This window comes from Pseudophryne corroboree, chromosome 6, assembly GCF_028390025.1.
Source record: "Pseudophryne corroboree isolate aPseCor3 chromosome 6, aPseCor3.hap2, whole genome shotgun sequence".
In the NCBI taxonomy this organism is placed as follows: Eukaryota; Metazoa; Chordata; class Amphibia; order Anura; family Myobatrachidae; genus Pseudophryne; species Pseudophryne corroboree.
In genome coordinates, this window is record NC_086449.1 from 198052258 (window position 1) to 198066771 (window position 14514).

The following is a 14514-nucleotide window of genomic DNA, read 5'->3' on the forward strand; positions in this document are numbered from 1 at the left end:
GGATCCAGTCTTGAATTCCGAACCTTCTCTCTTCCAGGAGGTGTGGAAGTTGCAGCCACCAGAGGAGTGAAATCCTGGCTTTCGGAGACAGGTGTATCCTCTTGTGCATTGGTAGGTGAGAGCCCGAACACTGGTCCAATAGGTCCAGCTGAAAGGGTCGAGCATGAAACCTGCCGTACTGCAGAGCCTCGTAGGCGGCAACCATCTTCCCCAGAAGGCATATGCATTGATGAACCGATACCCGGGTAGGCTTGAGGACATCCCGGACCACTGTTTGAATCACCAACGCTTTCTCCACCGGGAGAAATACCCTCTGCACTTCCGTGTCGAGGATCATTCCCAGGAAAGATAGCCGCCTTGTTGGCTCCAGATGAGACTTTGGAAGGTTCAGGATCCAACCGTGCTTCCTGAGCAGCTGCGTCGTGAGCGTGTTGGACCGCAGCCACCTCTCCCTGGACGACGCCTTGATCAGGAGATCATCCAGATATGCAATTACGTTCACCCCCTGTTTGCAGAGGAGAACCATCATCTCCGCCATCACCTTGGTTAAGATCCTCGGTGCTGTGGAGAGGCCAAACGGCAGCGCCTGGAACTGATAGTGATCGTCCATCAGCGCAAATCTGAGATATGCTTGATGCGGCGCCCAAATGGCAATGTGGAGGTAAGCATCCTTGATGTCCAGAGACACCAGGAACTCCCCCTCAGTCAGTCCTGAGATGACAGCTCTCAGAGATTCCATCTTGAGTTTGAACTCCCTGAGATAAGGGTTCAAAGACTTTAAGTTTAGAATAGGCTGTACCGAACCATCCGGTTTTGGTACCACAAAAAGGTTTGAATAATAACCCATGTTCCACTGCTGAAGTGGGACCGGAACAATGACCTCTGACACCACCAATTTTCTGATGGCCTCCAGAAGAATTGTCCTGTCTGCCAGCAGGGCAGGCAAGCCTGACTTGAAGAAACGGTGAGGCGGGGGATCTTGAAACTTCAGTCTGTACCCTCTGTACTCTATATCCAGGACCCAGGGGTCCAGACCCGACGACACCCAGACGTGGCTGAACAGCCGGAGTCTTGCCCCCACCTGACCTTCCTCCAGGCCGAGCTGTCCACCCTCACGCGGAGGACTTAGGGGTATCAGAAACGGGCTTCTGGGTCTGGGAATCTGCGGGAGCAGGATTCTTTTCTTTGGCACAACCACCTCTGAAGGTGGTGTTTGAAGGCTTATTCTTTCTAGGCCTCGCGGGCAGAAAGGACTGTGACGTGGTAGAGGAAAAAGGCTTCTTCGTAGCCGTTGCAGCTGAGGGGAGAAAAGGAGACTTACCCGCAGTACCCGTGGCAATCCACGCATCCAGCGCCTCCCCAAAGAGAGCCTGACCTTTGTATGGCAGACCCTCCACACACTTCCTGGATTCCGCATCCGCAGACCAGCTGCGCAGTCAGAGACCTCTGTGAACAGAGACGTACATGGAGGAGATCCCCGCAGCCATGGAACCCAGGTCCTTCATGGAATCCACCAGGAACCCTGCAGAATCCTTTTTATTACGTAAAAAAAAATCAATGTCACCTTTGTCCAGCGTAGTCGATTTCTCCTGCAGAGTGATTGACCACCTGGCAATAGCTTTAGCAATCCAAGCACAGGCTATAGTAAGCCACAATATAGCCCCAGAAGCCGTGTAAATGGATTTCAGCGTAGCATCCACCTTGCGATCTGCCGGGTCCTTCAACGCGGTAGATCCCGGGACCGGTAATACCACCTGTTTTGACAGCCTGGAGACAGATGCCTCGACTATCGGCGAGGACTCCCATCTCTTCATATCTTCCACAGGGAAGGGAAAAGCCACCAAGACCCTCTTGGGAATCTGGAATTTATTTTCCGGAGTTTCCCATGCCTTTTCAAAGATAGCATTCAATTCTTTGGATGCCGGGAAGGTGAGAGGGGGCTTCTTATGATCTGTAAAGAAGGCCTCCTCCACCTGTTCCGGAGTGGTGTCTGAAATGTGTAAAACATCCCTAACAGCCTCGATCATCCCCTTGGCAAGTAATGCCGCCCCCCTCAACACATCCCCGTCTGCAGCGTCAGAGTCGGTGTCCGTGTCATCCTGCATACTTGCAAGTGCACGTTTTTGAGAATGTACCGCAGGGGACCCAGAGGAGGCAGGATCAGACCATACCACCATAGAGGACTGGAGGACCTGAGTGGCATGTTCAGTCCTAGCAACTCTATCAGAAATCTGAGAAATAGTCCCCCTCAGAGAGACTAACCATTCTGGCTCTCTAGCTGGGATCTGCACTAAAACAGTGCAATCCTGATTACATGGAATGAAGTCCTCCTGGGAAGACATGTTGTCACACACAGTCAAACACCCCACAAACACACAGGGTATTAAGCAGACAGTTTCCACCCCAAGAATGGCAGAGAGACACAGAGATTGGAGCCAACCCACACACAGCGCTATTAAAGGTATAGGGAGTCCCTAACCAGCGCTGTGTCCCTTAATAGGTTACACAGCCTGTATACAGCCACCCACCACTTCTACAACCCCCTTGAAACCATACAGATAGCTGGAGATTGCTCTGGAGGGACCTGGATCCACTTGGTAGTGAGTGCAGGCAGGAAAAATCGCGCTGAACGCTGCAGGGTCCGCTCTGAGGAGAAGCTCCGCCCCCTCAATGGCGCTGTCTTCCAGCTCACTGAAAGATTATACTGGCCGAAGGAGTTGTGCTGGCCTGGATCCGCAGACCCCGACAGACTTGTAGTGGACAGTGTAGGATCCGACGCTGGCCCAGGGCGCCCCTCCCAGCGCCGCACCACAGTACCGCTGAGCCTTCCAGGAGCTCGGTTAAGACCGCGATCCTTACCCCTCTGTCCGCCTTCTTTGCACTGTCCCCCCGCTTGCAAGGGGGGACAGTGACTCACTCGCCACATCTTCAGCTCCCTGAGGGGGTGGCGGCCGGCTGCCGGGGCGAGCGTTCCCCTGCGGCGGGGCACGATGAGACCCCTCTGGAGCTTAACGTCCAGTCAGCGGGAGCAGTGGCTCAAGACCCCGCAGGGCGGACACTGCTCCCCCCCCTCAGCCCCTCGCTGCAGGGAGGCTGTCGCCAGCAGCCTCCCTGTAAAATAAAGAACTCTGAAAAGAAAGAAAAAAAGCTTTTTTCCTAAGAGAACTCTGTAGAGCTCCCCTAGCTGTGACTGGCTCCTCTGGACACATTTTCTAAACTGAGTCTGGTAGGAGGGGCATAGAGGGAGGAGCCAGCCCACACAATTTAACTCTTAAAGTGCCAATGGCTCCTGGTGGACCAGTCTATACCCCATGGTACTAATATGGACCCCAGCATCCTCTAGGACAGGCCTGGCCAACCTGTGGCTCTCCAGCTGTTGTAAAACTACAGGTCCCATCATGCTTTGCCACAGTTTTGCTGTTAGGGAATGCTAAAACTGTGGCAAGGCATGCAGGTATGTGTAGTTTCACAACATCTGGAGAGCCACAGGTTGGCCAGACCTGCTCTAGGACATAAGAGAAAACTTAAAAAGTTTTTGGTTCAGAATGTACAACATTATTTTTTTAATTTCTCATATTAGTCTTAAGCTGGATATACACTAGATCAGGGGTTCTCAAACTCGGTCCTCAGGACCCCACACAGTGCATGTTTTGCAGGTAACCCAGCAGGTACACAGGTGTATTAATTACTCACTGACACATTTTAAAAGGTCCACAGGTGGTGCTAATTATTTCACTTGTGATTCTGTGAGCAGACCTGCAAAACATGCACTGTGTGGGGTCCTGAGGACAGAGTTTGAGAACCTGTGCAAGATGATAGATACACACTAGAGAGTGTACCCAGCATTATCGTGTGCGGCAGGTCCTGGCAGCATCGGCAAGTGCATACACACTTGCCGATGTACCGCGAACAACGGTGGTCAGGCGCAGCATGGCCCTCGCTAGCAATATCGCCCAGACATGCATGTACGGCCGACGAGCAATGTCGCTGACGACGCGCAGGAGAGCGCATCGATATCATGAACGATATGTCGTTATCAGCCACATCATCCACTTTTTTGTCCAGTGTGTAGCGAGCATTAGCAAAAAAACATGCAGGAGTCCACATTAAACAAATATTTTTCACGTTATATTTGCTATGAAACGTATCTCACTTATCTTTTTGACACTTCGATGCCAGGGATCACAGTGAAATAAGCTTCTGAGTATACAGTATCAGCAATGAGCACCCATGCCAGAATCCAGAAGCCTTTACAGTCTTGGACAAATTGCTTATTTCAAAACATACCTAAGCAGTTATGTATTCAAAAAACAAACCTAGAAATTTCTAAGTCATGGCCTTTGGTAGAAATAAAGCATAATTAGTAATGAGGTAGTCTAAGACATCAGGCATTCTGCTTAGCAGAATATGTACAATATGTATGCAATTAGCAGTAACTATAGGAGAAGTAGTAACAAAAATAATACTTTATTACAAAGAAGAGTAACGGAGGACCTCATATGACATGAAATACTCTGGGAAATGCTGCATCAAGAATCTTCTTTCTCCTGGAAGCTGGAGAGGATAAAATAAAGACAAGGCTGAAGAATAAACGTATAAAAACATTACCTGCATTATAATCAGTGCAAACAAGCATTTAAGTCTGATTCGCGTCTGCAGAACAATGGAGTTTGTGCACAAGCCCATACATGTTTGCATAAACAAAGGTAAAGACAGTGTGAAAAATAATTGCGTCTTAGTGCGACACTAAGGTAGGAAGTATCACGTAATGCAAAGTATATTCCACACAGAAATGGATTACACAAGCTCTCTTTAGGATGTTTATTAAACTGGAACTAGTCTGAATAGATATTTAGCACTGGAAAAACTTATTGTTGGTTGGTGTAACAAACAAACAATATAACTTTCTACTCTCATGGTCAGGTACTTGACCTATTACCAAGCGTAAAACATTCACTTAGTATGTAATGAACAATTGCCAGGAAACAGCATTAACACCTTATAATCTTAAAATTGAATAAAGACACATATACATTACTCTAGATTGGGGGCCCAATAAATTATAATAGCTCAGTTCAGCTAAAGCGGTCTCATTGGTGCACTCTCCAGAACTAATTGACGCCCTATATTATTTCATGGAGTCGCTGAAACAGGATTCTATGTCATTTAGTTGAGACTGTGAATCCAATTCCTTCAGTAGTACCTCTGTGAATTACTCTTAATGGACACTTTTTTTAGTTTCTCTAATTTAGCAACAATGGGGGTAATTCCAAGTTGATCGCAGCAGGAAATTTTTTAGCAGTTGGGCAAGACCATGTGCACTGCAGGGGAGGCAGATAATAAGAATTTACTTACCGATAATTCTATTTCTCGGAGTCCGTAGTGGATGCTGGGGTTCCTGAAAGGACCATGGGGAATAGCGGCTCCGCAGGAGACAGGGCACAAAAAGTAAAGCTTTAGGATCAGGTGGTGTGCACTGGCTCCTCCCCCTATGACCCTCCTCCAAGCCTCAGTTAGGTACTGTGCCCGGACGAGCGTACACAATAAGGAAGGATTTATGAATCCCGGGTAAGACTCATACCAGCCACACCAATCACACTGTACAACCTGTGATCTGAACCCAGTTAACAGTATGATAACAGCGGAGCCTCTGAAAAGATGGCTCACAACAATAATAACCCGATTTTTGTAACTATGTACAAGTAATGCAGATAATCCGCACTTGGGATGGGCGCCCAGCATCCACTACGGACTCCGAGAAATAGAATTATCGGTAAGTAAATTCTTATTTTCTCTATCGTCCTAGTGGATGCTGGGGTTCCTGAAAGGACCATGGGGATTATACCAAAGCTCCCAAACGGGCGGGAGAGTGCGGATGACTCTGCAGCACCGAATGAGAGAACTCCAGGTCCTCCTTAGCCAGGGTATCAAATTTGTAGGATTTAACAAACGTGTTTGCCCCTGACTAAATAGCCGCTCGGCAAAGTTGTAAAGCCGAGACCCCTCGGGCAGCCGCCCAAGATGAGCCCACCTTCCTGGTGGAATGGGCATTTACATATTTTGGCTGTGGCAGGCCTGCCACAGAATGTGCAAGCTGAATTGTATTACACATCCAACTAGCAAAAGTCTGCTTAAAAGCAAGAGCACCCAGTTTGTTGGGTGCATACAGGATAACAGCAAGTCAGTTTTCCTGACTCCAGCCGTCCTGGAACCTATATTTTCAGGGCCCTGACCACATCTAGCAACTTGGAGTCCTCCAAGTCCCTAGTAGGCGCAAGACACCACAATAAGCTGGTTCAGGTGAAACACTGACACCACCTTAGGGAGAGAACTGGGGACGAGTCCGCAGCTCAGCCCTGTCCGAATGGACAAACAGATATGGGCTTTTTTGAGAAAAAAAAACACCAATTTGACACTCGCCTGGTCCAGGCCAGGTCCAAGAGCATGTTCACTTTTCATGTGAGATGCTTCAAATCCACAGATTTGACTGGTTTTAAACCAATGTGTTTTGAGGAATCCCAGAACTACGTTGAGATCCCACAGTGCCACTGGAGGCACAAAAGGGGGTTGTATATGCAATACTCCCTTGACAAACTTCTGGACTTCAGGAACTGAAGCCAATTCTTTCTGGAAGAAAAATCGACAGGGCCGAAATTTGAACCTTAATGGACCCCAATTTGAGGCCCATAGACACTCCTGTTTGCAAGAAATGCAGGAATCGACCGAGTTGAAATTTCTTCGTGGGGCCTTCCTGGCCTCACACCACGCAACATATTTTCGCCACATGTGGTGATAATGTTGTGCGGTCACCTCCTTTCTGGCTTTGACCAGGGTAGGAATGACCTCTTCCTGAATGCCTTTTCCCTTAGGATCCGGCGTTCCACCGCCATGCCGTCAAACGCAGCTGCGGTAAGTCTTGGAACAGACATGGTACTTGCTGAAACAAGTCCCTTCTTAGCGGCAGAGGCCATAAGTCCTCTGTGAGCATCTCTTGAAGTTCCGGGTACCAAGTCCTTCTTGGCCAATCCGGAGCCATGAGTATAGTTCTTACTCCTCTACGTCTTATAATTCCCAGTACCTTAGGTATGAAAAGCAGAGGATGGAACACATACACCGACTGGTACACCCACGGTGTTACCAGAACGTCCACAGCTATTGCCTGAGGGTCTCTTAACCTGGCGCAATACCTGTCCCGTTTTTTGTTCAGACGGGACGCCATCATGTCCACCTTTGGTAATTCCCAACGGTTTACAATTATGTGGAAAACTTCCCCATGAAGTTCCCACTCTGCCGGGTGGAGGTCGTGCCTACTGAGGAAGTCTGCTTCCCAGTTTCCATTCCCGGAATGAAACACTGCTGACAGTGCTATCACATGATTTTCCGCCCAGCGAAAAGTCCTTGCAGTTTTTGCCACTGCCCTCCTGCTTCTTGTGCCGCCCTGTCTATTTACGTGGGCGACTGCCGTGATGTTTTATCCCACTGGATCAATTTACCCTTAGCTATATTTATGTGGAGAAAAATCTCCAGACTTGATCACACTCCCTGGAAATTTTTTCCTTGTGTGACTGCTCCCCAGCCTCTCGGGCTGGCCTCCAACATCCAAAACTGAATGCCGAATCTGCGGCCCTCTAGAAGATGAGCACTCTGTAACCACCACAGGAGAGACACCCTTGTCCTTGGATATAGGGTTATCCGCTGATGCATCTGAAGATGCGATCCGGACCATTTGTCCAGCAGATCCCACTGAAAAGTTCTTGCATGAAATCTGCCGACTGGAATTGCTTAGAAGGAAGTCACCATTTTTTTACCATGGCCCTTGTGCAATGATGCACTGATTTTAGGAGGTTCCTGACTAGCTCGGATAACTCCCTGGCTTTCTCTTCCGGGAGAAACACCTTTTTCTGGACTGTGTCCAGAATCATCCCTAAGCACAGGAGACTTGTTGTCGGGATCAGCTGCGATTTTGGAATATTTAGAATCCACCCCTGCTGTTGTAACAGTATCCGAGATAGTGCTACTCCGACCTCCAACTGTTCCCTGGACTTTGCCCTTATCAGGAGATCGTCCAAGTAAGGGATAATTAAGACGCCTTTTCTTCGAAGAAGAACCATCATTTCGGCCATTACCTTGGTAAAGACCCGGGGTGCCGTAGACAATCCAAACGGCAGCGTCTGAAACGGATAGTGACAGTTCTGTACCACGAACCTGAGGTACCCTTAGTGATAAGGGCAAATTTGGGACATGGAGGTAAGCATCCCTGATGTCTCGGGACACCAGATAGTCCCCTTCTTCCCGGTTCGTTATCACTGCTCTGAGTGACTCCATCTTGATTTGAACCTTTGTAAGTGTTCAAATTTTTTTAGATTTAGAATAGGTCTCACCTAGCCTTCTGGCTTCAGTACCACAATATAGTGTGGAATAATACCCCCTTTTCTTGTTGTAGGAGGGGTAATTTAATTATCACCTGCTGGGAATACAGCTCGTGAATTTTTTCCCATACTGCCTCCTTGTCGGAGGGAGACCTTGGTAAAGCAGACTTCAGGAGCCTGCGCAGGGGAAACGTCTCGACATTCCAAACTGTACCCCTGGGATACTACTTGTAGGATCCAGGGGTCCTGTACGGTCTCAGCGTCATGCTGAGAGCTTGTCAGAAGCGGTGGAACGCTTCTGTTCCTGGGAATGGGCTGCCTGCTGCAGTCTTCTTCCCTTTCCTCTATCCCTGGGCAGATATGACTCTTATAGGGACGAAAGGACTGAAGCTGAAAAGACGGTGTCTTTTTCTGCAGAGATGTGACTTAGGGTAAAAACGGTGGATTTTCCAGCAGTTGCCGTGGCCACCAGGTCCGATGGACCGACCCCAAATAACTCCTCTTCCTTTATACGGCAATACACCTTTGTGCCGTTTGGAATCTGCATCACCTGACCACTGTCGTGTCCATAAACATCTTCTGGCAGATATGGACATCGCACTTACTCTTGATGCCAGAGTGCAAATATCCCTCTGTGCATCTCGCATATATAGAAATACATCCTTTAAATGCTCTATAGTCAATAAAATACTGTCCCTGTCAAGGGTATCAATATTTTTAGTCAGGGAATCCGACCAAGCCACCCCAGCTCTGCACATCCAGGCTGAGGCGATCGCTGGTCGCAGTATAACACCAGTATGTGTGTATATACTTTTTATGATATTTTTCCAGCCTCCTGTCAGCTGGCTCCTTGAGGACGGCCCTATCTATAGACGGTACCGCCACTTGTTCTGATAAGCGTGTGAGCGCCTTATCCACCCTAAGGGGTGTTTCCCAACGCGCCCTAACTTCTGGCGGGAAAGGGTATACCGCCCATATTTTCTATCGGGGGGAACCCACGCATCATCACACACTTCATTTAATTTATCTGATTCAGGAAAAAATAAGAATTTACTTACCGATAATTCTATTTCTCGGAGTCCGTAGTGGATGCTGGGGTTCCTGAAAGGACCATGGGGAATAGCGGCTCCGCAGGAGACAGGGCACAAAAAAGTAAAGCTTTTACCAGATCAGGTGGTGTGCACTGGCTCCTCCCCCTATGACCCTCCTCCAGACTCCAGTTAGGTACTGTGCCCGGACGAGCGTACACAATAAGGGAGGCAATTTGAATCCCGGGTAAGACTCATACCAGCCACACCAATCACACCGTACAACTTGTGATCTAAACCCAGTTAACAGTATGATAACAGAAAGAGCCTCTTAAAGATGGCTCCTTAACAATATAACCCGAATTTGTTAACAATAACTATGTACAGTATTGCAGATAATCCGCACTTGGGATGGGCGCCCAGCATCCACTACGGACTCCGAGAAATAGAATTATCGGTAAGTAAATTCTTATTTTCTCTATCGTCCTAAGTGGATGCTGGGGTTCCTGAAAGGACCATGGGGATTATACCAAAGCTCCCAAACGGGCGGGAGAGTGCGGATGACTCTGCAGCACCGAATGAGAGAATTCCAAGTCCTCTTTTGCCAGGGTATCAAATTTGTAGAATTTTACAAACGTGTTTTCCCCCGACCACGTAGCTGCTCGACAGAATTGTAATGCCGAGACCCCTCGGGCAGCCGCCCAAGATGAGCCCACCTTCCTTGTGGAATGGGCCTTAACAGATTTAGGCTGTGGCAGGCCTGCCACAGAATGAGCAAGTTGAATTGTGTTACAAATCCAACGAGCAATCGTCTGCTTAGAAGCAGGGGCACCCAACTTGTTGGGTGCATATAGTATCAACAGCGAGTCAGATTTTCTGACTTCAGCCGTCCTTGAAATGTATATTTTTAAGGCTCTGACAACGTCCAACAACTTGGAGTCCTCCAAGTCGCCAGGGGCCGCAGGCACCACAATAGGTTGGTTCAGGTGAAACGCTGATACCACCTTAGGGAGAAAATGCGGACGAGTCCTCAGTTCTGCCCTATCCGAATGGAAGATTAGATAAGGGCTTTTATAAGATAAAGCCGCCAATTCAGATACTCTCCTGGCGGAAGCCAGGGCCAGTAACATAGTCACTTTCCATGTGAGATATTTAAAATCCACCTTTTTCAATGGTTCAAACCAATGGGATTTGAGGAAATCTAAAACTACATTTAGATCCCACGGTGCCACCGGAGGCACCACAGGAGGCTGTATATGCAGTACTCCTTTAACAAAAGTCTGTATCTCAGGAACTGAGGCCAATTCTTTTTGGAAGAATATTGACAGGGCCGAAATTTGAACCTTAATAGATCTCAATTTGAGACCCATAGACAATCCTGATTGTAGGAAATGTAGGAAACGACCCAGTTGAAATTCCTCCGTCGGAACACTCCGATCCTCGCACCACGCGACATATTTTCGCCAAATGCGGTGATAATGTTTCGCGGTGACTTCCTTCCTTGCCTTAATCAAGGTAGGAATGACTTCTTCTGGAATGCCTTTCCCTTTTAGGATCTGGCGTTCAACCGCCATGCCGTCAAACGCAGCCGCGGTAAGTCTTGAAAGAGACAGGGACCCTGTTGTAGCAGGTCCCTTCTCAGAAGTAGAGGGCACGGGTCGTCCGTGACCAACTCTTGAAGTTCCGGGTACCAAGTCCTTCTTGGCCAATCCGGAGCCACTAGTATTGTTCTTACTCCTCCTCACCGTATAATCTTCAATACCTTTGGTATGAGAGGCAGAGGAGGAAACACATATACTGATTTGTACACCCAAGGTGTTACCAGTGCGTCCACAGCTATTGCCTGTGGATCTTTTGACCTGGCGCAATACTTGTCCAGTTTCTTGTTGAGGCGAGACGCCATCATGTCTACCATTGGTCTTTCCCAACAGTTTATTAGCATGTGGAAGACTTCTGGATGAAGACCCCCCTCTCCCGGGTGAATATCGTGTCTGCTGAGGAAGTCTGCTTCCCAGTTGTCCACGCCCGGGAAGAACACTGCTGACAGTGCTATTACGTGATTCTCCGCCCAGCGAAGAATCTTGGCAGCTTCTGCCATTGCACTCCTGCTTCTTGTGCCGCCCTGTCTGTTTACATGGGCGACCGCCGTGATGTTGTCCGACTGAATCAACACCGGTTTTCCTTGCAGGAGTGGTTCCGCCTGGCTTAGAGCATTTTAGATTGCTCTTAGTACCAGAATGTTTATGTGAAGAGACTTTTCCAGGTTCGTCCATACCCCCTGGAAGTTTCTTCCTTGTGTGACTGCTCCCCAACCTCTCAGGCTGGCGTCCGTGGTCACCAGGATCAAATCCTGTATGCCGAATCTGCGGCCCTCCAATAGATGAGCCTTTTGCAACCACCACAGAAGATATACCCTTGTCCTTGGCGACAGGGTTATTCGCAGGTGCATCTGAGGATGCGACCCTGACCATTTGTCCAACAGATCCCTTTGGAAAATTCTTGCATGGAATCTGCCGAATGGAATTGCTTCGTAAAAAGCCACCATTTTTCCCAGGACTCTTGTGCATTGATGTACAGACACCTTTCCTGGTTTTAGGAGGTTCCTGACAGGTCGGATAACTCCTTGGCTTTTTCCTCGGGAAGAAAAACCTTTTTCTGAACCGTGTCCAGAATCATCCCTAGGAACAGCAGACGTATCGTCGGAAAACAGCTGCGATTCTTGGAATATTTAGAATCCAGTCGTGCCGTCGAAGAACTACTTTAGATAGTGCTCTTCCGACCTCCAACTGTTCTCTGGAACTTGCCCTTTTTAGGTCGTGCAAGTAAGGGATAATTTAGATGCCTTTTTTCTTTGAAGAAACATCTTTTCGGCCATTACCTTGGTAAAAAGGCCCGGGGTGCCGTGGATAATTCAAACGGCATCGTCTGAAACTGATATTGACAGTTCTGTACCACGAACCAGAGGTACCCTTGATGAGAAGGACAAAATTTGGACATGGAGGTAATCCTTGATGTCCAGGGACACCATATAGTCCCCTTTTTTCCGGTTCGCTATCACTGCTCTGAGTGACTTTATCTCGATTTGAACCTTTTATGTAAGTGTTCAAAACATTTTAGATTTAGACTATGTGTCACCAAGCCGTCTGGCTTCAGTACCACAATATAGTGTGGAAAAATAATACCCTTTTCCTTGTCGTAGGAGGGGTACTTTGATTATCACCTGCTGGATATACAGCTTGTGAATTGTTTCCAATGCTGCCTCCCTGTCGGAGGGAGCCGTTGGTAAAGCAGACTTCAGGAACCTGCGAGGAGAAGATGTCTCGACTCTCCAATCTTTACCCCTGGGATAATACTCGTACGATCTAGGGGTCAACTTGCGAGTGATCCCACTGCGCCCTGAGACTCTTGAGACTACCCCCCCACCTTGAGTCCGCTTGCACGGCCCCAGCGTCATGCTGAGGACTTGGCAGACGCGGTGGAGGGCTTCTTTTCCTGGGAAAGGGCTGCCTGCTGCAGTCTACTTCCCTTACCTCTATGTCTGGGCAGATATGACTGGCCTTTTGCCTGCATGCCCTCATGGGAAAGGAAAGATTGAGGCTGAAAAGACGGTGTCTTTTTTAGCTGAGATGTAACTTGGGGTAAAAAAGGTTGGATTTCCCAGCTGTTGCTGTGGTCCCCAGGTCCGATGGACCGACCCCCAAATAACTCCTTCCCTTTATACAGCAATACTTCCATCTGCCGTATGGGATCTGTATCACCTGACCACTGTCGTGTCCCTGACATCTTCTGGGAGATATGGACAACGCACTTATCTTGATGCCAGAGAGCAAATATCCCTCTGTGCATCTCACATACATATATATAGAATGCATCCTATTAAATGCTCTACATGAATAAAATATTTTCAGTCAGGGAATCCGACCAAGCCAACCCAGCACTGCATCTCCAGGCTGATGGCGATCGCTGGTCGCAGTATAACCACCGTATGTGTGTATATACTTTTTAGGATATTTTTCCAGCTTCCTATCAGCTGGCTCCTTGAGGGCGGCCGTATCTGGAGACGGTAACGCCACTTGATAAGCGTGTGAGCGCCTTATCACCCTAAGGGGTGTTTCCCAACGTACCCTAATTTCTGGCGGGAAAGGGTATAACGCCAATATTTGCTATCGGGGTAACCCTACGCATCATCACACACTTCATTTTATTTTATCTGATTCAGGAAAAACTACAGGTAGTTTTTTCCACTCCCACATAATACCCTTTCTTGTGGTACTTGTAGTATCAGAAACACGTAACACCTCCTTCATTGCCCTTAACGTGTGGCCCTAATGAGAAATACGTTTGTTTATTCACCGTCGACACTGTATTCAGTGTCCGTGTCTGTGTCTGTGTCGACCGACTGAGGTAAATGGGCGTTTTTAAAACCCCTGACGGTGTTTCTGAGACGCCTGGACCGGTCCTAATAGATTGTCGGCCGTCTCATGTCGTCAACCGACCTTACAGCGTGTTGACATTCTCACGTAATTCTCTAAATAAGCCATCCATTCCGGTGTCGACTCCCTAGAGAGTGACATCACCATTACAGGCAATTTCTCCGCCTCCTCACCAACATCGTCCTCATACATGTCGACACACACGTACCGACACACAGCACACACCGGGAATGCTCTGACAGAGGACAGGACCCACTAGCCCTTTGGGGAGACAGAGGGAGAGTCTGCCAGCACACACCAAAAACGCTATAATTATATAGGGACAACCTTATATAAGTGTTTCTCCCTTATAGCATCTTTTATATATATACACAATATCGCCAAAATCAGTGCCCCCCCTCTCTGTTTTAACCCTGTTTCTGTAGTGCAGTGCAGGGGAGAGCCTGGGAGCCTTCTCTCCAGCTTTTCTGTGAGAGAAAATGGCGCTGTGTGCTGAGGAGATAGGCCCCGCCCCTTTTACGGCGGGCTCGTCTCCCGCTATTTTTGAAGTTAGGCAGGGGTTAAATATCTCCATATAGCCTCTGTGGGCTATATGTGAGGTATTTTTTGCCTCTAATAAGGTTTTTATTTGCCTCTCAGAGCGCCCCCCCCAGCGCTCTGCACCCTCAGTGACTGTTGTGTGAA

General features: G+C 48.3%; 1 protein-coding gene and 1 long non-coding RNA gene across 2 annotated transcripts in view; one reads left to right on the forward strand and one right to left on the reverse strand.

Annotated features, from left to right (window-relative positions):
* The window catches only part of LOC134931836 (uncharacterized), a 132380-nt gene that overhangs the window by 113605 nt on the left and 4261 nt on the right, over window positions 1-14514 (forward strand). The gene's annotated exons all lie outside the window — the stretch shown is intronic.
* POLR1H (RNA polymerase I subunit H) overlaps window positions 4449-14514 on the reverse strand; it is a 41211-nt gene continuing 31145 nt past the window's right edge. Inside the window, exon 5 of the mRNA XM_063925587.1 lies at window positions 4449-4554. Coding sequence (XP_063781657.1) covers window positions 4530-4554 — 25 coding nt within the window. The 3' untranslated portion in view covers window positions 4449-4529. The remainder of the gene's footprint in view (window positions 4555-14514) is intronic.